A 24,422-nucleotide genomic window follows, 5' to 3' on the forward strand; every position below is an offset into this window, starting at 1 on the left:
AGTGTTAATTTTGACAATTTTTTATTTTGTTTTAGTCATAATCTTTAGATGAAAATATTTAGTTTTAGTCATAATTTAGTCATGTAAACTATTTTAGTTTTAGTCTAGTTCAGACTTAATATCATTAAACATTTGTTATGTAATGATATAAAGGGTATCTGAGGTTATAATTTTGACTCAGATTAAATGAAACTTCTAAGTATTATGGAATGTCATTAAGGTTCGAATGTGCAGTATACACACATTTCACTGCTGTTCTTTCAAACACAAATGTATCTTAATTTGCCAAAGGTCTCATTAAAGGGCATCTCAATTACAATAGAAAAACAATGAGAAGTAGAGTCCTACTTTCCCTGGCTAAGATGTGCATTAATCATAACAAACTGCACATGGCATTTTCCATGAAACTGAAGATTGTAAAAACAGCAGTGCCACTGGTATATAATAAACCAATTTAACTATAAATAGAGCTCACCTGAAACTACTTCAATGGCTAAGACTGTCAAAAACATTTCAAAGGATGTCACAAATCCACCAGGTATTTGAACTTGGTATCAATAAAAATGGCATAGAATTGAAAACACATTTCTAAGCCTTGACAACAACAGCAGTAAATACCACTGAATAATAGTGGTAATAACATAGTTTACAATTCGTTTGGTTGGCCTTAATATCGCAAGCAAAATGTTCCCATATATCTGCTCTTCTCTTTCTCCCAAGTGACAACATCTTTCAGTTCCCATGTGCAGCTTCAGTGTCCACTCAACATACTCTGCTAGCGGTTGGATCAAAATAAACGTAAGCGCCTTCCAAAGCTCAGTTCTGATTGGACCTCTTCTCAACTTGTAAAGCCTCCTCCACCTTCCATTTGGGTATCCCGCCTGTTCCTCCTATCGAGTGGATGTTGTTTCAACTCCTCTATCTCCCTCTTTCTTCTGACTGGATCTCGTCTCTGGCCAACCTATTCGTCTAGTTGTTATTCGCTGACGAAAGTGTCACTACATTTAGTCAGTCTTTTTGCTCTTGTGAATTACATTTTATTTAGTTATCATCTCGTTTTTGTCAGAAAAAATGTCGTTGATGAAGACTATGACGAAAATTATTTGTCAACAAAATTAACACTGGTGCAGTGAATGCATTCCACCCTGTTCCTCAGTGTGCATCTCACATCTGTAAATAAAACCAAAACACAGTATAGAGTCTTGGCAAAGTTTTACCATACAACTACTTTTGTATAGATATTTACGCGCTGCATTCTTCAGATGAGCTGTTAGAGCTGTCATATCAAACGTCATTGTCCAAAGCCTGTTATAGATATCAGTAGTGATGCCGGGCCAGATTTTTAAAGCTAGGTTTATATTATGTTCCTGGTGACCACAGCAGCCCCATTTACCTGAAATGTAGTGTGCCGTTTACATAACAAAACTTGAATAAGGAGAGAAGAAAATGGCCAAAATTGGAAATGGGCAAATGGGGCTCCCGTGGCCACCAGGACCACAATCATAACCTAGCTTAAGATAGCCTACACGTCGCGATTACTTTAGCCTGCTCGCTAGTTAGATACTATCATTGTAATTATAACATTTTCATACGTTTATCAGACCACCAGACTAACGTTACCTATTATTGACTGGAACTAATACAAACAACACTAGTTTGATAGCCTATAACCGGAGCTGGTTGAAGACTATAGCCTGCTAGTCTCTAGCCATAACAAGTCTAGGTAGCGGGTTAGTGCTCGCTAACTATACCCAAAGCCATTGTGAGGATGCAATCAGTCATGACTTGTCTGCAGCCTATACTGCTTTAGGTTAAATACCGATCTTTGAGAATTAAGTCTTTTGTGTTTATCCAATGAATCAAATAGTTATTAAAATAATCTACAGATTAATCAATTATTAAAATTACCATTGGTTGCAGCCCTAGATATTAGAGCTCTACTGAGTTTGCAAAAGCTGATATAACTCAGACAAGAACTCTCTCCACTCTATCTCTACAAAAAGCTGCTACAAATTGTTGCATAAAACATCTTTTTTTTTTTTTTTTTTTTTTTAAATCTAGGTACATGTAATTTCTTTTTTCAGTTACTATTTTCCATCAAGGTTAGTAATGTTTGCTATTAGACACAATCAGTGTCAAGTTCTGCTGATACTCATCTGCAAAACGTCCCATGTCCAAACCGATCTGCCTTTCAGTCATTGACACATAACAAATCACAATCTGGTTGCATGATAGTTCTATCACAGCCCTACAGTGTTCTATAGTAAAACTTAACATGGAATTAATGCGTCACACAGTCCATAAACTCAACTCAAACCCACTCTAACTGCTACAGAAAACGCAGCGTCTGATTGTTCCTGAACATCACATTGTGTTTAATGACAGGACACCACAGCTCTTCTCTGACTGCTGGGACATGAAGATTGATCACCTGCCACATCCTCGCCCAAATAATTAAAGTCTGTTTTCGTGTGTGTCTGGTGTTCAAGCCCTGCCCACCCTTAATGATGGCAGGGTCACTCCTGTTGTGGACAGTCTGAGCTGGTTGAAAAAAGGAAGTAATTACTTTGAAAACTGGGGGTGGGGGTGGGGGGTGGGGGGTGCTCCTGGCTCATTTACCTTAATCGAATTTTGATATCTGCCTCTCATTAGACTTGACCTCCCACCACAGGGACGAGCTAACCGCTGCCTAACCTCTGTTACAAAGGGTGAATCAAAAGGGTCAGCTATCCATATGGGTCCATCTGGCTAATAAAACCAGCTAGTCTTTGAGTTTTTAAATAAAAGCAGATGGAGACTAAATCACCGAAAACTTAATTTGGCCTGAGTGTACTTAAATCAGACTGTGGATGTACGGTTGTGGCAACAAAAGGTCAATTACAGACTTTTTTGTTTTGAAGTGCAGTGTTAAAGTTTGGCTCACTGCAGATGTTCTCAATTAAATCAAACACACAGAAATATTTTTTATTTAATTAGTGTTTATAACTTGAAAAGTTTTTCCAAGAGCCCAAAAGCCTGCTGAGAAATAACACTGTTGCAGCCACAAATCCCTTTTCCACGACAGCTAAATATCTGCTCTGCCCTCAGTGTTTGTTCACTCTCAGTGCTTGTCCTAACCTGACCACTCTAATCCTCTGCTATCAGGTCAGAGGTAGGGGCAAGCCTCTTGGCTGGAGCCTTTTATCTAATTAAAGTGCAGCCAAAGTGAAATGTGAGAAATGCTGTGATCTGATCTCAGCGCGCTTTGCCTTACTGTACGTCAGACACTGTTTGACTCAGCTGCAACCCTGCGCACTGCCAGCTCATGGGTTAACCAACAATTTGAGATATTACATCAGATTGACTGCACATTGCAAACATTATGAACTCAAATAAAATACATTATGAACCTTTGGAGACGGGGGCAATCCTGCACAAGTGAAGAGGACGAGGCACAACTGGTTTGTATGCAGTCTGTATATTTACAAAGGCCACACACAGGAGGAGGAAAATGGCTGCAGATTAGTGCACAGGGCCACTCTTACTCCCTTTTCCCTGCTATTTTCCCCCTGAATCTATTGCCCTTTCCCAGGCAGTGCTCAAAATGTAACACTTCAGCTGAAGCGTACAAAGGTGACATAAACCTGTAAGTGTAATGTAGCATGCTTGAATAGCTTATATGTCTGTGTTGGAGTGCCAGTTGTCCTCTGTGTGCGCAGGTTTGCCCCTGGCCTCAGGTCAAATGAAGGAAGAAAAGGGGGTATACACACAGTGAGAGGCAGATTGGGAAGTCCACGTACCCCGATGATAGCATTCAGCTCAGTCATTGTCACCTGCTTTGCCCGTTCAACAGCCTGGGCCACCTGCTGTTGATGCTACAGAAACATGAACACAAAGATTAGACTCCCAGTGGAGGGAGAAACATTAACAAAAAGACTAAAAATGGCACACAGTTCTGTGTGCGCTGATGGTTTACCAAGTAAGTAAACAGGAGGGCATTCAGCCAAGGAAAAAAGAACCCCATAACATATTAAAGTCACTAGTGAAACCCAAAGTACACAATACAACAGTCAAACAAATCATAGCCTTCTGCGTGTTACCAGTATTACAGTGCTATGGGATTTTGTTGCCTTTAAGAACTTGTTTAATCAACAGTGCAAGTACCAAGAAATACTTTCCTCAAGTATGATTACTAGTAATGCTGGTTGTTTTAGTAGCTATGCTTTGTTTCTGGTGTCCTGAATGTTTACAGTTTTCCAGAAAGCCTTTTAACAACAATTTCCTCTGGGATTAATAAAGTATAAAGTTCTTGATAACTGCTATTTTATTTATTTATTTTTTTCCATTTCACAACTGTTACATTTATCTGCTAATCCCTTTGTTCATTTCATAGTAAATCTAGGCCATGTGGTGAATGTAATCATCTGTACTTGGGTGTTCATTTTCTGCCCCTCCATCCCTCTCTTCTTCTGTTCTGTACTTCTTACACCACAATTCACAATTTTTGACATGAAGAAGATGAAGATTTGACACAGTGGATAATGTAATCAGAGCTCCCACAGGTTTCTACAAGATAAATTAAAAAGACCTTTTTAAGACTACTTAGAACAAAATTTAATGTCCATTTCACAGCCTATTTCATGGCCATACTGGCAAAAATTCATGATTCATAGAATTTAGGAAAATGTATTTATTTACTCCAACACCTTGATTCCCATCGTTCCAAGTCATTTCTCACCAGGGGCTGCAAAGTTAGCTGGTTAAATAATTTGAAACAGTTGGAATAGGCGGAACTGAGTAAACTAACATTATTTTGTGGCAGCTTGGATACATTTAAAGGTGCAGAAGACTTTTGTCACCAATTTTTCATCAAATCTGTCAAACCTTAGTCATATCCTCAGTATCATGAATCTGTTAGTCTTTCTGTGATGGCTCACCTGAATCTCTTCCGTCACAGTGAACAATTTTTTAGTGCCATCCATCAGAAACAAACCATTTGTTTACAAACAGAGGCAGAAGGTAACTTGGGCATCTTTGGAATTTTGTCACGATGTGCATTGTGGGAAGCGGAGGCTCGCGCCGCCACCTGGCAGCAGCAATGCATCCATATGATATTACATGGATGAAACAAACACAATGCGGAAACGACTGAAGCAGCTGGAGGGAAGCAGAGCAAGCGGAGCTCCGCCTGGCAGCGGCAGCTGCAACAAAAACGATGTTTCATCCACATATCATATGGTTGTGCTGCTGCTGCCAGGCGGCGGCGTGAGCTGCCGCTTCCCACAATGCTCGTCGCAACAAAATTCCAAAGATGCCTGAGTTACCTCCTGCCTCTGTGATACTCAGGCTATGACTGGGGTTTTACAGATCTGATGAAAAATTGGAGATGAAAGTCTCCCACAGCTTTAAAGACAATACAGCCAACAAGTTTATGGCAACATAACCTACCATATCAAATTTAATACCATTTAAGGTATTAAATGCAAATTTGCAAATTCAAGACTTTTAAGACTTTTTTTAAGACCCCGCGGGAACCCTGTGTAATGTGCTTTTAAACACAACCCATTATTAACCAATGGTTTCCAACCATTTTGTCTTATAATAAGCCATGTGCAATTGGACTCATTAACAGTTTCAATATTTTTGCACACTGTTTATGTATATATTTATTTATTTATTTATTTAATTTTTATTTTTTTTAATTATCATATTGGTAATATATTGTCTAGTACATATTATACAAATTGCTGCTGGTGTCAGAGTGTTGTGTGTGTGTGTGTGTGTGTATATATATATATATATATATATATATATATATATATTATTATTATTTTTTTTTTTTTTTTTTTTGTAGTAGTAGTAGTAGTAGTAGGAGTAGTAGTAGTGGTCATAGTATTGATAATTTCTTTCTTGCTACTTTTTATTATATGGAGCAATTGTAACGCGCAATAATTTCCCTCTGGGATTAATAAAGTATTTTGATTCTACCAGAGTGATGTTTACCCTCTAAACTTCTTGTGTGGTTTCACTTTAACAAAGGTTCTTCTCAGATTAGAGAAAACATGGACAACCTTGTATCTTTCTTCTTCCATTAATTATGTGGGAAGTCATCTTATATTTATCTGGTGCCCTCAATTACAAAATTGATTTTGTTCAAGCTGACTGCATTGATACTTTAACTGGAGTAAATAACCAGCTTCCACCACTTTTTAGGACTAATTACTGCTTATGAGACTGAATAAGAAAATTGTCAGGGCATCCCTTTGTCTGGTTTGCCCCACGCAATAGTAACCCTGACAATTTCCTGTACATGATGCCAAAAATAAAATAACATTTGAAGACACTGCCATCTGCTACTTACCTCTTGAGACAAGAATGGCATGATCTGAGCAAGAATTGCATTGAGGCGTTTGGCTATCTCAGTCTGCAAGAGAAAGAAAGAACACCTTAGACAATCTGAGTATACTGCATGTAAAAAAGAAACACTAAAGAGACTCCACTACCTATGAAACAGTGTGGTGTGTCTTTGCATGCATGCACACACACACACACACACACATCTTTGCAGGATCCATCTGGACAGACCATTTCTTAACTAAATTGGGATCGCCTTAAAACAAATTTACTTCCCTCTCTCTTCTGCCTCCATTAGACTCAGCCCTTATTTCATTAAGAGGCTGAAATATGCTAATACCATCTAGCTGGAGGGACCCTAATGAGGTCCATACTTCATAATTATGGCCCAGAGAGGGGGGTGGGGCACCCTGAAGCAGACAGGTTAACTCTGCAGCCCCATCTATCAGAGGCATCTTTGGTATCGACCACAGAATATTAGCTGCAAGAGTAAGACGATACTGCAGGGCCAGACCGACGTAGAGCACTTACAGCACTACATTTGGACAAATGGATACGCTGGGCTGCCTGCCTACCGCACTCCAATGTCCCAAGACATTCTGCCCAAACCCATTTCCTTTTTTAAAATCTGCACTTTCCACAGATGAGGAAGAGGAGCAGGAGGGGGAGGAAGAGGACAGGAACACAAAAGTAGAAAGGAGAATAAAGGAGATGTGGAGGGGTGATGAATGGTGAAGTAAAACCCTCTGATTTGACACTAAGGTAATGTGGTTTGACTGAACCGAGGGAGGTGAACTAATTGATTCTGAGAGATTAGGGGTGGGGGTCTGCAGGTGTGTGTGGGGGCGAAGAGATCCTTCCCGCCATTTTATACACCCTTGCATTCCACTCATTTTCCCCTTAAACTTATTTGACTGTGAAAGGTGGTGGGCAGGGGGAGGAGAAGTGGGAAAAGGAGGACAGGAGGTGCTACTCGCCTTTTGCCTTGTGCCTCGCTCTTTTCATTTTGCAAGGGGAGGAAGAAGAGGAAGTGAGGAAGAGGAGGGGGTGGACCTTTGCTGCCTGTCAGGAATCGTCTCGCCACCCTCCGTCTGACCGTAGGCAGCCTCCTAATACTTCACACCCCTCCCTCCTTCCTCCTCTTCCTCTCTCTCTCTCTCTCTCTCATCTTTCCCCTTTTCTGTTGCTGGGGCAACGCTATCTGGCATAGCTGATCGTTATGTAAATTGGGCTGGGGCCCTGACCAGAACAGCCTGTAAAATCATATTAGGCGCAGCACAGAGGCAGGTCATTAAATTGAATTTTCGGCCTGTCGATCTGATCGGCACGGGAAATTAATGAGGGATAACTGGGAGTGGGGTGGAGGGGAGGGAAGGGGGGGCTGCACTGGGAAGGCTGACAGAGAGGGAGGGAGGCTCTGTAGAGACTCATAAACCATCATCATTAGCGGGGGCTGGATACAATGACACACAGTAGGATTAGAGTGTTTCAGTATCACACCACTTCTCTGGAAATGGCTGCAAGGGGAGAAACATGAGGCTTGTAGGAAACAGCGATATGCTGATACACTCCACAACATCACAAAACCCTTGCCACAAACTGATTCATAAAGACAGGCATCCATTTGTTCAGAGAAAACCACTACTACAAAGCCATCATTTGAAGCCAAAACAGCTCTCAGGTGCACTCGGTGTTTTGTAGTTTAGGGTGATGTGATAAAACGCAGCTTTCTGACTGGAGCATCTGTCAGGTGTTTTTGAGGAACTGAGACTGCATAGAATTGCCTTTAGGATTTTTTTTAAGGTTAAATGTTCCCAAACTCGGTTTCCTTCTACCCCCCCCTTAACAGATTGATTTGGAGCTCGGAAATAAAACAATGGAGCAGACTTCCCCTGCTTCTAGTTTGTTTTTCTTGTTATTGCAGTACTGATGCCATCACTTCTGCTTATTACTTCTTTTTAGGAGAACGTTAATGGCAAATATGACTCACAAGAAACTGAGAAAAATGCTGTGAAACCACACAATTGGTTTATCAGCTACATCTTGTCCTTTCCAGAGTAATTATAACAAAGGCAACAACTAGCAGTGAAAACATAATTTAATCAAAAATAAAAGCAAAATTAAAAAAAAAAAATGCTTTCAAGAAATAAATAACACCATGATGAATAATTAAACACAAAAGGAAACACAGCTTTGTGTTTTAGACGTATTGTGTTGATTGGTGCAAGGTGTACAATGAAATGACCTTGTAGAATACGAAACCTTCAATAAGAAGAAAATGTAAAACAAATGTGATGTTATGCTTCTAAAATCCAAAAAGTAGTCATGTTCATGTACTTATAAAACTAATTTAACCTTTAAAGACCCAAAAGCATCTACTGATCTAAAATGTTTAATACCTGTTGATCCACTAATCCTATCAATCCATGTAAATAATTGGTGTAAAGTGCAGTTTGTCTTTTCTTCATGGTCATCAGATTTGGACGTTCAGAGGCTCCGTAGTGAACTAACACTCATCTTCTACAACACCTATTCACCAGTAAAACCCATGGAGTTGGATCAATGACAGTGGATGGACACACTGGGTTTATAATAATAATAATAATAATAATAATAATAATAATAATAATAATAATAATAATAATAATAATGGATTAGATTTCTATTGTGGTTTTTTTGGCCACTCAAAGTGCTTTATATTATTGACCCATTATTCATTGGCTCTTACATTCTCCCTCTGGTGGTGGTAAACTACACCTGTGTCCACAGCTGCCCTGGGGCAGACTGACAGAAGAGTGGCTGACAATTCACACGTACGGCCCCTCCCACCACCACCAAACATTCATACACATTCATACACCAGTGTGAGTGGCACTGGAGGCAAGGAGGGTGAAGTGTCTTGCCCAAGGACACAATGGACAGACTAGGACAGAATGGGATTCAAACCATCAACCCTTCGGTTATTGGACGACCCGCCCTACCTCCTGACCATGGCCGCCCCTTTATGTTCACTTATTTATACATTTTGATGAAAAATAAAACAAACTTTGCAGTTTTCTGTGTTGATAACCTTTAAATGATAAGTTTTTATGAACATCTACATGATCTATGAATTAAATTTAGGAAAATAGATGATTTAAATAGAAAAAAACCATCTCTCTCTCTCTCTCTATATATATATGCATACATACACACGCACACATATCTCTCTCTCTCTGTCTCTCTCTCTCTCTCTCTCTCTCTCTCTCTCTATATATATATATATATATATATATATATAGATATAGATAGATAGATAGATAGATAGATAGATAGATAGATAGATAGATAGATAGATAGATAGATAGATAGATAGATAGATAGATAGATATAGATAGATAGATATACACACACGCACACATATATACATACATTATTATTCACACACATTATATACAAAAAGTATACAAAAATTAATGATATTTTTAATTTTTGGGCTATTTTTTTTTAGTTGGGATTCTTGCACAGCGCTTTTTACTTTATGTGTGAATTGAACTGAAACATTTTTTAATGACCAGACATGGGTTATTTACAAATGGCAAAAATTACCAAAAAAAAAATAAATATCCTTAACTTTTTGTTTGTAGTGTAGTGTAGTGTATATATATATATATATATATATATATATATATATATATATATATGGTTGGTTATGCTTAAATATAGATACAATGGAATGTCACCACTAAAAACTGTTGTGGGTCTTCATGGGTTAAAGTACATTGATACAAAAACCAAACTGACTGGCCAGCTAACATCCAATTCTGGATGTTCCCTTTTAGATTAAGTGATTTGAATGAGACCGAGCAAGTAAATGAGCAGATTGTAAACAGGACTATGCCTTATTTACTTTTCTGAAGAGGGAAATACAGATTTCACATGACATCCAATGAGTTGCAAACCTCTTAAATGACTTCTACTTTACTTCGGAGCCACTATTTTCCACAGCGCTTTTAGCAGCAGACAGGCAGTGGAAAGAGTTTATTGTCACTTAAAGCCACTGAAAACAGAAGCCTTTGAGCCGGCAAAAGCTTTTCACTGCAGCTCCACAATTACAGGTACTCAGGGTTGTCTAGTAGCACCAGAGCTTGGAGAGCCTCTCTTTCCATTGCATCCCTCTGTCAATGGTGCGTTGAAAGCCATTTGGCTGTTTGTCGCTCCAGGCATTAGCCCCCAAGTGGAGAGCAGAGTCTCTGACGAGGATTCAATTGGCGAGGAAAACAAGTGGCATATGATGGGGGGGCTGGCTGTATGAGAATTATCTTCTCAGCCAGACCAGAGGGAGAAAGAGGCACTTAGGGGTATCTTGTTCATTACAAATGCATGAAGAATATTTTACATCTGCATGTCAGTCTATTTTGAGGTCGTATTCACAAAACTGAAGTGACATCCTTTTCTGCAGCAGAACATACGGAGATTACATTTAATTCTGTTGTCATCAAGTGGGCAATCCCTTTATAGTTCCTGCTTTGAATTATGTAGTCTGTATGTATGTACACAAAAAAGCCTTTCATTTTACCACATCAGCACTGACACACAAAACTGTCATCAGCTGGCTGAGTTCACACACACACACTGTAATTGTATAACGCTGTTCTAGCCTGGTTATCAAAATAAAGCATGTCTTACAGCCTCTAGTAACCTCGTCAACCTCTCCAGGGAGAGTGTGTGTTCTTGTAGTCAGTTTGTTTTGGCTTAGAGACAGGTCGGCCATCATCACCTTGGCAAACAATTCCAGGAATCCTGTATAAATTATTCATTTGCACAGGCTCGCCTTCACCCTCCCTCTGCTGCTCCTTCACCGTCTTTCCCCCATCCAGGAAATGGGCATGACTCTCCTTTTAAAAGACACTTTTCCTGTTTCATTCAGTCATTCAACAAGTGAGGAAATGGAAGTATGCGACAGATTGTGTTACATGCGAAGACGTATCTCTGTTAAGAGGATTATCCTGGTTCTGATCATATTCATGATACACAGAAATCTGGTTATTCATGTCTGTGCATACAAGTGTCCTGGATACTGACTCCAATGTGCGATTGATGTTTACAACAGAATTTAATCTGACATTCCTGTAACTGTTAGCCTAACCTTAAACTTATTTGACTGTGGCTAGGCATGCTATCAAAAAAATTTACTAGATCAGAATGACTTTGGTTTTTATGTTTGGCTACATGGTTCTTTAGTGCCATCAACCATGACATGAGGAGTGCTACTACACATGTAGAGAAACCAGTGTCCTTGATTTGGTTTCTTTTCACACAGAGCAAAATAGACATGAACCAAATGCATCATTACAAACCATAAGAGAACACTCTGACCATTGAAGGCAGGAGCGAAAAGTAAATACGGGAAAAAGGTCCATTGTTCTCAACTGGTACATATTTCTGTGGGAGAAACACTGGTCAGGATCTGCTTTCATTCATTCTCTAACTCAATGTTTCTACTATGCAAGTTCTTAGTCAATCTGATGGTTTGGTCGAATCAAGGAGCGGTCACGTTCCCAACCCAAAAAAAAAAAAAGGTTCCAGAGTGTGTTGAGAACTGTAGCATTTCTGTTGAAATGGGCATTGTGTAATCATTTTGGTTAATTCATGTGCTCCACTGCCTAAGGGGTAATAATGCCAGTTTGTGCTCAACTTGCCTTATCTTGATGTGGTTCAGTTTTGGTACCATCTCACTGTCGTCATAGTGATGCAACATTAACATCTAAGGCAATAATGGAGGAAGATGCAACATAAAAGTGGAAGTTGTAGTTTCTGAAATAAATTGTTATATTAAGATATTTTTCAGGCAATAGTATAGTCATTTAGACTTCAAATCTGTGGTTGATTTATCAAGATAGAGCTGACTTGATTATATTTCCAGAGAATTCATCATCATTGCAACATGATGACAGACACTGATGCAGCAACGGTTCTGGATTAGCCAATCTGAGGTTATGTTTAGTATTGCTTTAACTCACTTGAACCATGGTGGAGGGGATAACAGAAATAATGTCCAATGGTACCCGGATGTCCCAGGTATTACACCCCCCCCCACCGCCGGGGGGGCCTTCAAAAAAAGAGCTGTGGTGAGTCGAGGACAGTTGTGCTGATTCAGTTGGTGGAAATAGGCCTACAATTCACATTTAACGACATAAGGTATGAAGACAACCTCATTATCTAATTACGGAAAAAACAGATGGACCAATGTCTTAATCAAAACTATTCTTAGTGGCGCTAAAGTGGGACAAATTTCTTAACACCATTGTTTGTGTTTTATCATTCAGTTGAGGTCAGCAGTCAAACACAGGATCAAAATGCATACATGCAAAAGCAGCCAGATATATTTCACACTACTGACGCCAGCATAATCCAGTTTCTTAAAACAGGATAAGGGGTTATTCAGGTTTATAAAATCAGGAGAGACTTCAAAAAAATGATCACAACTGAGATGCTCGAGTACATGTAAACACCTCCACAAAGGAATTGATCTTTAATCCTCATTAATTTTTTCCCCCACCATGTTCATTTTGCTTTCAATTTACCAGAGAAATGAAATCAAAATGAAGGCAAGAGTACAAGAGATAAACAGGGAGCACAACAGAGAGCAGAGGTAATGAAAAACAAAGCAGCCCCCACCACACCCACACCACAAAGTCAGCAGGGCACGCTGCTGAGGCAGCCTAATGAGCTGCGCTAATTAAAATCACTTATTGACAGCAAGCGAGGGTGATTACCTCCACCCTGCACTCTTTGCCATCATAAGAGACACTGTCAAAACAAATTACTCCCCAGCAGTCACACAGATCCCTCTGCTAGTAACCATTCAGTTCATCAGCGACCTAGTGGAAGCTGTGCATCCGTCTGATTGAAGCTGGTGTGTGCACATGTGGTAGAGTGTAGGGAAAGAGTATTTATTTATACACATATGTGTGTGTTTGTGCTCATTCCTCTGCTTTTCAATCCAGCTTTGTAGAGATAACAACATAAAGTGAGTTTATCGCGTCGCTTCTTGTGCTGCAATAAATCTTCCAGCACAAGTGGAGTAATGTGAATCTAGCCTCCACCCTCCCTCGCCATCTACCAATAAGAGGGATGCTAAGGGCGGTCTGTTTATTTCTCACTGATGTCATCACAAACACTTGTTCAGGATTCATGCATTATTCAGAGCATGCTGTAGACTCCAACAGGCTTATTGATAAACAAAGGAGATGCACAGGAGAGGACCAGTCGATTAACAAATTAAGCCTGAAGCCTCTCGCTCCTTTCCTGCCTCTATGCCCCCTCCCCCCTCCTCCTTTTGTCCACTGCCTCCCTCCACAACCTGCTCAAAAACCACACACTGGTGGTAAGTGCCTGATAGACAACACTAAAGAACACAAAGGTGGGGGCACACACCTTGTTAGCACACACAACATCAAAACACACATATATATACACACACACACACACACCACGTGCCACCACAAAATGACTATGCTTGATGAATTGTGCAATGTGCTGCTGTTCCAACCGTGCTCCCCTCCCACTGATGCCATTAACCTTCTCGATCTGAGGGCCACGGAGCCCCCGCCCCACCGCTCTCTGCTTCTCTGACAGACACCCACTCTCATACATCATATCACACAGCTTAATGACACGAGGGCCATCATTCACAGCACATCGCTGGAGCAGCGGGGCAGACGGAGGGAGGGGAAAGCAATGAAAAGACATAAGGGCATGGGGGAGGAGGAGGAGGAAAAGGAGGAATTGAAGAGGAGAAACAGAAGGCAAGACACAATCAGAGAAAATGTAAATGTAAGTGCACAGAGATAAAAGAGGGGCATCTTGAGATCGCATTAATCTTTTCAACCATTTTAAGTCCATTGAATTAAAGATTATGCTGATGTCCATTAGCACAAAAAAGATGGGCTTTACACGACTGACTTAATGGCCTCAGGTTGGATCTTTAGAAAGCCAGCTTTGGTTTACATCTTGTTTACAGGTGGATGTTACAGAGAGACTGTGGAGTCTACTGTGGGTCTATAACCACATAACAAAAAAAACATGTGACCTACATTCTGAAACTGTAATAGTTTTTTTTTTTAATGAAATTTAACAATGCTATCCATTGTTATCATCAGATCATGACATTTTCCCTTTTTTTTTTAACATTCTCTTTGTTTAACGGCCTACGTAATGTTTAAATGTTTTATTGTTATTGTTGTAAAAATATGTTATCAGAATAGTTTGACAATTCTGACGCAAGATTTGTGAAATATTTGATAGGCCATAAAGATTTTCTTCATTTGTACTCTTTTGTAGGGTTGCACGATATTGGAAAGAACTGGCATTGCAATTTTTTTGTAACTCTGCGATATATATTGCGAAATGAAAAAATACTCAGGAGGATATAATAGCCGTGTGGTGTCGATGCAAATGGTCAAACAAATTAGTTGTATTACGTCTCATTGTGGCGACAGGTGGAAGGCACTGTCGACACAGAACACGTGTTTCAGTTTCATCCTTCTTATAGTCGAAATAATTCCAGATAACTGACGTTGCTTTTCTTTTTGGCAGCAAGTCTTTGTTTTCAGTGATTTTCTCCTGTTCGTTGCTCTTTTTTTTTTCAATGTTGTGTCCAGCGACTCACTCCATGTGCAGGGGTGTGGTCTGCTTCAGCAAACTGATTAAGAACAACTGTGACTGGTGGATACCTGCACCCAGTGCGTGTCAGGTACCTGGGTTGAAATCAGATGAGGACAGGTCGAGTACATTTGCCTCCTACATCACAGGACCTGCGATGTGACTACTGCGCACACATATATCGCTTTGCTCAAACGATATATTGTGCAGCGCTACTCTTTCGTGTCATTTTAATTTTGTTAAATAACTCAGATTGCACTCACAACATTAATTCAACATACAGAAAATTAACTAAATAAGCACCAGACTACATATAATAGCCCTAGGCATCTAATAAGGTCTTACACATTGCCGTCATTGTGAATTTTTCATAGCATCTTTCTTGCTGCTGTTTTATGATTAATTTAAAATAATCATCTGGTATCATCAACTGTGTCTAAGAAACAGAAATTATTTTTTCCAATTAAACACAAGTACTGATTTGACATTTATCATGATAATCCATACTGACTGGTACAAAAATATTTATCATTTTTTGCAGTATTGCCCACCTCTACTTTAAACCAGTTGGTGCATATTGGCAACAAAAAACTCAAAAATTTACATACAGGTCTTAATTTTCTGCTGTCTCTGCTCAGTTTAAAGGTGAAAACCAACAGAACAGTTGGCCAGAAGCCGAAGTGGCACAAACCGTGTGAAACTCAGACTCCCTTAAGAGCTTTCACTTTATTTTGATATACAACACAGTGAACCAGTACGTCTTTCAATTATTTCCTAGATCCAAATGATAAATAAAAAATGGTTGGAACTTTTTTGGAATTGATTTTTGATCTCCAGATGTTAAGGTTACCCTAACACCATGTACTAAATTAAGGACAAAGATTATTATTGAAAGCAAATAATCAACAACAGAAAACAAACAGACTAAAGATCAACCGATAAAGGCATACAGAGCCTGGCTGAGATGTTTTAATGTTTCGGGCGTCCTGGTTTCCTCCATGCCTACAGTCTACTCTTACAGCTCCTTGGGTGGTGTGGATGCAGCTACAGATATTTTTGCAGTTTTCATCCATGCTAGTCTTTCTACTGCAGCCTGCTGCCCAGCGCGAGGTGGCAGCTGAACTAATGAGCTTTTAGCTGGCCTGGCACTGGGGAGACACACATACACACCACTATACACACACACATACATTCAGAAGGACAAGCTATACAAAAACACATCCTCTCAGCCTGTCTGCCAAATACTTCACTTTAATCTTATCAAACCGTTCCCATCAGGCAGCGTGCCCTTCGTCTTGTTTAGCCTGTCAGCATTTTCACTACAGGAAGCCAGTATGTGGACGCCTCCTGAAGGCGTTTTAGGATGAGGGCAGAAGCTAAGGTCAGGTATGTGTGTGTTTGTCTGAATGTGTGTATCTGTGTGTGTTTGTATTACTCAATCACTGGGGTGAAAAACAGCAGTGTTTTGGCTTTACACAAACCATCCCTGATATGGCTACATACCTGTTTGTGCATCTCGATGTTGAGCCCATAGGACATCTCATAGTACTGCAACACAGAGAAAAAGGAAACTATTAAAAACAGGAACTAGGCGACGCAAACGCTTGTGTTACTGCATATCAACAATGAATCAAACACAGATGAACAAGGACAATTTCAAATAGGCTGATCTATAAAACCTGTTTCTCTCTTCAGGGTTTGGCTAGTCTGTCAAATAAAACAACGTTTCCATGTTTTGTTGTTTCACTTTTACTGTTGTGTGTTTGCTATTGCCGACTTCATCATTGTATTGCTGTGAATGTTGTTCCTTTAGATTTCTGAAGTGTTCATCAAGTTCAAATATTAAAGAATAGAAACCAGAACTAACCATCTTTTACATTGTTTTCGTCTTGACGATGAACACAGCTTGCATTGATTTTCTTTATTTTAATTTAATACACTGAGAGCTCTGATAACATTAAACAAAATGAAGTCAAAACTGCATTACAAAATAATATTAATTAGTGTTCTTGTTCTGTTACGTGTTGCCATATATTTTAAGTCATTTTCGTCTTGTAACAAAATTCAACAAGGTGAAAATTATGTAAAAAATTATGCATCCTTATGTGTTTTTTGCAAGTTCTACATAAATGTCATTTTGTTTCACATTGGTGCATCTTTTGCACAGTTTTCATCTTGTTGCATAGTTCATGTTGTTTCCACCTTGTTGCATCTTTTATGTTACCTTTATCTTATTACATTCAGGAATAATTTAAAATAAAAAAATATCTGGTTTCTTCAGTTTTCACCACCAAAACTGAGCCTTGATTTCAACTTACTTTAGATTTCTGTATTCAGTTTTAATTAGAGACACTTCAGAGAAAAATACAACTAGGCAATATGACAGTGAAACAAATGTTTATGTCAATTGAAAGTTATTACAATAAATGTCAAGTCATTACATGTTTAAGGGTTGATTTGTGCTCTTGACTAAAAACTGAGGCTACAGATGATTTATTGTAGTTTTAACCCATAAGGACAACTACTTTTGCCATAACTTCCAAATGATTTTTTTTCCCCCTCTCTCGAGTGATTTATTGCCATTATAATATTATTCTCTGCATTTTGCATCGAGAATCAGGTATTTTCCTATGTTCAATTTACTGGTCATGTTGATATTCATAAAAGCTCAGAATAAATTCAAAGGTTATTGATCACAAAATCAGAGAGAAATGAAGAAACCTTTGCATTTATCAAACTCCATTGGTTTTACTGGTGAATCAGTGTTGTAGTAGATGACAGTGTTTCCACATTGATTATGGAACCTCTGAACATCCAAATAGGTCATATCTGATTACCATGAAAAGATGACAAACTACATTTTACACCAATTATTTACATGTAATGATAGGATTAGTGGATGAACACGTATTAAACATTATAGATCAGTAGATGCTTTTGGTCAGCGGTGGATGTTTGGGTCTTTATGGGTCAAACGGCCAATCACATCTTGTCAAAAAGAGGAAACACAGAGATTTTATTGTATTTAACCAACTACATAGATATACTGTATGACAAAAATTATATTGTTGTAACTATTGTTTTACTGCCTGAGCCAACCTGAGTGACATCACATCCAAACATCACCATATCACTTGACATAAGACATGCTTTATGTGCAGATGGCAGGCGGTTGGCTCCAGTCATTATTTACTGTGCTTCTACTGGACACTGCTCGTCTTTGAGTACAAACTCTGTGTCCTGCTTCAAAAAGGACAAAAGTTACACCAAAGCGTAGCTAATACAACTACTGAAAACAACACTATCTGTGGTTGATCCAAAGTAAAGCAGAGTACTCTCCCTATCAAATGTTCATTTATAACAGCAACTCCCACCACCTCCTAATTACTTACAAGGAAAATAATATTTAACAAATGCAGTGCACTGTCTGGTTAAATGCAGTACTTTTATGTAAAAGAGGAAAAGTGCCCAAATAAACTTAGAATCACAGCTATGTTACATCACTTGTCAGGTAAACATGTCTCTGTATGAACAAGGTAGTAAAGTTCAGCTGCTGCATAGTGATGCTGACTGTGGACCTTTTTAATCATCAGGAAGCTCTGATATTAATACATGTTTTCCACATTTCTAAGTAGAGCTAGAACAGCTGCGTATTTAACCCTGTCACACAGTATTGATTAATACCAAAATCAAACAGACGTACTGCAACTGCAACAAAATGTCAAAGATGATGAAGGCAGATATGACGTGGTTTACTTTAGAAATAGATTCAATGAGCGGTTTGGCCAATTAACCAACACCTGTTCACTGTTTTCCAAAGTATCGCTATCACTAGATCGGTATCACTGGATATCGATACTGGCCCATTGTTACCAGTGCAATTAAAGACCCCAAGTTCAATTCAATGCCCAAAAAGTCAATATTGCTCCAAAAATTTAAAAAGTCGTTGGTTAACTACTTTGAGACTAAGGGTGTATTCACACCTGCAAAGTCCTTTGGTCCACTTATTGGATTCGGCTCGAATGCGGACTTTTTTTTTGTTTGGGTCAGATTACATTCTCATTACACTTTTTGCAAGCGTACCAAAATTTGTAAATAGAAGCACGAATGTGATGAACTCAGAGCCAGTTTCCTAATATGGGCATCTGACCAAATGTCAATGAGACATTCAATCTCCTCATTGCTCCACGTCTGTCCACAGCTCATGGCTGCTGCTATTAGCTCTGACTATCCGTGCGACTGTGCTTCTTCCAGCAGCTACACTGGCTCGTCAACCACAAAAACGTGCATGGTTCTTTGGTTTGTATCGGCTCAAGGCCAGTTATATTCACACCAGAAGTGAACCGGCCCAGAGTCCATTTGGAAGCAGACCCAGACCAGGTGGTCTCAGTCCGCTTGTTTGATTCAAATCGGAGTTCGAATGTTTGTATTCACACCTAAAAAAAGTCTGGACTTTCTGGGAAAATGAACTCTGGTCCGTTTTAAACGGACCAAATGAAGTAGGTGTGAATACACCCTCATTTCCTCATTACTTTGACTTAGATGCTCATTTCAACAGTTACATAGTTTCTAAACTGTAATGTTATTCAAGTAATTATCAGAAAGTATAAGACACCAGTAAACAGCCCCTTTTTTGACTAAAAAGCTTTCAATTGCTGCTGATCAGTTTCTATCAATTGCTTAAATTTTTAACCAAGAAATTATTATACATAATTACCATTCCACAAATTCCTCTTAATTATTTCATCCAACTGTGATTTCTAGATTTGTAAAAAGTAAAAAGTAACCAAAAAGTATACTTTACATTAATTTGAAGTGATGGATAGATGTTTTCCATTTTTTGTTTTCTATTGATACTGGTCATATTAAAGTAGTGATATTGATTTACCCACAAACCTTAGTCCCTGTAAGTAGTCTTATCTTTGCGGTTGATACCCCCAACCACACCACTTAATTACCCTATGTTCCACTTCTGACGAAAAAAAAAAAAATACAGGAAAGTCTGATTTTGCCATAAAGTCAGGAGACTAGTCATTAACCCCACTGGGTCACTCTGGGTGTGTTAGGGTGGGGAGGTAGAGGGCAATAAAGAGGACCCCTGAGCCTCAGAAGGGGGGGTCGTCACACCCTACAATCAATAGTTTGACATTTGACCCCTGCAACAATTTCAGCCCCCAATCCCCTCCCTCTAATTCAATGAAAACACATGTGCGAGTCAACACAATACTGAGGCTGTGCAACACATCAGAGCTGCAACACCTGTGACTGTTCACCTGAGGCTAAAGGGAGGACATGGCTCTAAATCACAGCCACAGCTTTACGATGATAGAGCTTACCATGACGTAGTGGCGCTGCATCTCTGTCTTCTCATTGGCCAGCTTATCGTACTCCACTTTCAGACTTTAGTGAGAAACACAGACAAAAAATAAATTGTAATAACACAGTTTAGTTGCATGGTTGGAACTTCAGAACATCAGTACAACTTCAGAGATTTCCTTTTTCACGTGAACAAGGAGCTTAAAATTTGGGTTTAAAGGACCATTTTTTACACTTTGAGTGTACAAAAATGCAAATGAGCATCAAAAATAACATTACACTGGTGCAATTGTAATCATCTTTTTTGTCAATACAGAGATCTGGTGGAAGAAAATGAATTATTAACAACCAGTACTGAAACTGGATTTGAATATGCAAAAGCAATACTCAGTACTATGCATGATAAACAATTTCGATTCATATATACTGCAACATCAAATGCAAGAGCTTATTCATATTTTTATAGTCTAGCATTAAACTACATAGATGGGACAAAACATACAGAGGAGCTTCCTCTTCCCATTTCCTGGAAGCCAGGTCTGTTTCAAGTCAAATACCTGTGGTACTGGGCCTGCAGGAACTGAAACTCATCTTTGATCCTGTCGCAGGACTCTGCCACAGTGAACTTGAAACCAGGCTGCCCTGGCTGGTGAGGAGCCTGAAACATGCCAGGGTTAAAACAATACAGGTGTAAAAAAAAAAAACCAAAAAAAACCCCCACACAAATAACACCATCACAGGGCAGGTAACAGCCTCATCTCTCCATCATCCTGTTCAGTTTTTTTTTTTTCTTGATTGTTTGTCTTCATGTTTCCCCTGAGCCTTGTCACTTTTACTCATGTGCAATGACAGGAGCAGGTCACTTCATCCTTTAAGTCCTGACAGTAATGTAATATCAGATGAAGATGAGACTAACATTAACGCACACAGCTAAGAGACTTCTGCGCACAGCACAAAAGGAATAATTAACCTTTACGCACAGTATAAATACCAATCTGACTGATGAATTAAGTCCGTTTTAAGCAGGAGGAGGTGATCTATTTTCTTATATTTGAGCACTACGTGACCTTGTCGCTGAAAACACAGTTCTTTCCGTTACTGTAGCAGCACTGTGCAAACTGTAAACAGTCAGGTATGGATGAGCAGCACCACTCTTAGACCATTCACCAACAGTGTTCCACGGACAGATACTCACCGGATGCCGGCCTTGTGGATACATGATGACTTCTCAACACAAGGGGACTTCAATGCGTTTCCCCAGTAGTTGTAATCCCAGAGAAGGTGCGGTAAATCCCCGCCGCCCCCTCCCCCTGTACACACAGGATGGCGGCGGACAAAGCACTGTTGTGGGCTACGAGGCCACACTCAGAGCCCTGGACCGGTGGATGGATCACCCCGGACCGGTGGACGGATCACCCCAACGGCCTTTCCTTTTGGACCTACACACACAGAGAATGGGGCCACAGCTCAGGAGCTCGGTCATATTCCATACACAGGGAGCAAACCGAGCACCTTGGATGCAAATTAGCCAGAATTTGAGCTTTGATGAACTCACCCAAACGGCAGCTTCTTAATCTCACTGACCACCTTTAAAACTGAGACTTTAAAACAGCTCTGCTTGTTTATAAGTCTGTCCATGGTCTATAGCACCAAAGTACATCTGTGACATGTTGGTCCCATATGAACCATCTGGGACCCTGAGAACCTCTTGGACTGGTCTAAGAACCTCATGGACTGGTCTGAGAACTTCATGGACTTGTCTTCTGCTGGTTCCCAGAGTCAGGACTAAACACGGTGAAGCTGCATTTCAGTTCTATGCAGCTAAACTCTGGAACAGTCTTCCTGATGACGTCAGACAGACTTGAACTGTGACAGTGTTTCAGTTGAGGCTGAAAAAAGCTCTGTTCAACTGTGCATAGAACAACTGAAGGGGTTCTATCTGCACTCTGACCTTTTGCTTTGTTTTAATTGATTATTATTTATGTTTTATTATGTTTCAATTGTAACTGTGTGTTTTTAACCTGTCTCTTCCATTTTTGTAAAACACTGTGAATTGCCCTGTGTATGAATTGTGCTATACCGATAAATCTGCCTTGCCATCTGTGTCGATATTCACCATTTTCTGTCTAAATACGTCGTCAACATGCATTAGTGTGGACGAAAAACAAGACAACAAGAGCAGCCAAGGCAAAGGTTTGATCTGAGGAATCAAATAAATCCCAAAGATTACACTTTTGATCTCACTCTCAACAACAACATGATACTTTGTGTTTGTGTCGTCAATCTAATGAGTTCACTTCCACAAAACTTTGAAGCAGATGTGTATATATCAGTGGTGGGTGTTAATCTCTGGAATTCTCTTTGTAATGAGCTGAAGGACTGTAAAAACATATTCCAACTGAAAAAAGTGTATAAAGAAAGACCAATGAGATTATGTGAACAGTTATAAGTTTAGACATTTTGCTTTGTATTTGTACTGCATCTTGTGATATATTTATTGGCTTATTTTGGTCTGATATAATGTTTTTGCATCATTTCGTCAGGTATACATATTTACTTATGTTTTGTACTTTCTGGACATGTAGTTTTGCACTTGGTTTTGTATGCATTTTATATCATCTTTGGATGTATTTAGCTTGGTTTGTCTGACTTTATACAGTATGATTTTATAGTTAGTTGTGTATGGCTAAACATGAAGGTTATTATTATTTAGAAGGGGGACAGGAAATATAAGATTTTCTTCATACTGCTCCTTTTTCGAGCATGGGTGTGTACATGTTTGTTTACTGGATGATTATTGATGAAATGCAACACCCATGCACGAATTAAATGAAACTAGAAGCGCTCGGAGAGCGCTGACCTCCGCCAAAGCCGATCAGTGCCCCCCACCCCCCCACACACCCCCCCATCACCACCAAAATTTCATCATTAGTTCCTTGTGCTATTATCAACATTTCCTGAAATTTTCATCCAAATCCGTCTACAACTTTTTGAGTTATCTTGCACACAAACAGACATACAGACAAACCAACGCCGACAAAAACATTACCTCCTTGGCGGAGGTAATGAAATGAAAAGGAAAAAAAAAACACGCATAGCGGGTTTGTTGGCGGTCCGGAAAGATCAGAAAACAAGGAGCTGCTGCTGCTTTCAAAGTCTGCTAGCATAAAAGACACACACACACACACACACACACACACACACACGCACGCACGCACGCACATACACACACACACACACACACACACAGGTCTTGTTAGCTTCATTCTTCATGTCGCCTTCTTTACCTTTGTCTCCACTGATTCCTCCTCTCTCTCTTCCGCACAGGTAAAAAATTAGTATCCACACACAGCGTTTAATATCCCGGACTTGTAGTCTCCACCGCAGAGGAGTGAAAATGTCCGTCTCCGTGTGTTTTTTCCTCCAGTCGTGTCTTTTTTCCTCTTGTTGTTGTTCTTCTTCTGCCCCTTCAGTCCTTTAAAAACCCCGGTGCTCCTTCGGATCACCGCGTCTCTCCGTACGCCTCTCCGTACACTGGAAACCCCTACTGACCGCAGACAACTTCAAACAAAGCTTATATTAGATCCCGTAGCCGTAAAACCATAAAACCAATCCTCCGCTGTGTCCGAAGATGATTTTTTTCGAGGAAAAAACGTAAAAAATGTCGGACCCGTTGTCGAACTGAACTGAGCACGAGCTGCTGCCGCTGCTGCTGTCGGGTAAACGCCAGTTCCTCCGCGCGCTCCGTACCACACACAGTCTGAGCACTGACACGCGGACCCGACTGCCGAGCGAGCGAGGGCCCCGACGCAGCCAATAGGCTTCTTCCAAAAGTGTTCGGCAGTGTTAGGCCAATCACAGCGCGCTATCCCCACGTGGGGGGAACACAGAAACCTCGCGTCCGGATTGGCGGGGGGGAAGGAGGGGGGGCTATGTGACGTCACGCGTTCGCCATTTTGGATTTGAAGTGACATTCAGTGCGTTTCAACAACTTGTTCAAAACAAAGGCGATAAAAAAATAAAATAAAATAAACAAAATTTAAAAAATATATATGTAAACATTACAAAAAATTTAAAATTAAACAAATACAAGAAAAATTTGAAAATTTAAAATAATTTTAAGAATA

At 39.7% G+C, this 24,422-nt stretch overlaps 1 protein-coding gene across 6 annotated transcripts in view; it reads right to left on the reverse strand.

Annotated features, from left to right (window-relative positions):
• Nucleotides 1-24,060, reverse strand: part of tle3b (TLE family member 3, transcriptional corepressor b) — a 57,220-nt gene extending 33,160 nt beyond the window's left edge. For 3 of the 6 annotated variants that reach the window (XM_030126277.1, XM_030126268.1, XM_030126249.1), the window contains exons 1-7: nucleotides 23,583-24,060; nucleotides 21,491-21,734; nucleotides 20,853-20,953; nucleotides 20,316-20,379; nucleotides 16,483-16,527; nucleotides 6,341-6,403; nucleotides 3,780-3,854 (exon numbers count right to left, since the gene is read on the reverse strand). In XM_030126277.1, coding sequence (XP_029982137.1) covers nucleotides 3,780-3,854; nucleotides 6,341-6,403; nucleotides 16,483-16,527; nucleotides 20,316-20,379; nucleotides 20,853-20,953; nucleotides 21,491-21,514 — 372 coding nt within the window. In that variant the 5' untranslated portion in view covers nucleotides 21,515-21,734; nucleotides 23,583-24,060. Of the gene's footprint in view, nucleotides 1-3,749; nucleotides 3,855-6,340; nucleotides 6,404-16,482; nucleotides 16,528-20,315; nucleotides 20,380-20,852; nucleotides 20,954-21,490; nucleotides 21,735-23,582 lie in introns of all 6 variants that reach the window. The other 3 variants (XM_030126240.1, XM_030126257.1, XM_030126231.1) reach the window with 1 other exon arrangement.
• Nucleotides 24,061-24,422: the final 362 nt, after the last annotated feature.

This window comes from Sphaeramia orbicularis, chromosome 3 (genome assembly GCF_902148855.1).
Source record: "Sphaeramia orbicularis chromosome 3, fSphaOr1.1, whole genome shotgun sequence".
In the NCBI taxonomy this organism is placed as follows: domain Eukaryota; kingdom Metazoa; phylum Chordata; class Actinopteri; order Kurtiformes; family Apogonidae; genus Sphaeramia; species Sphaeramia orbicularis.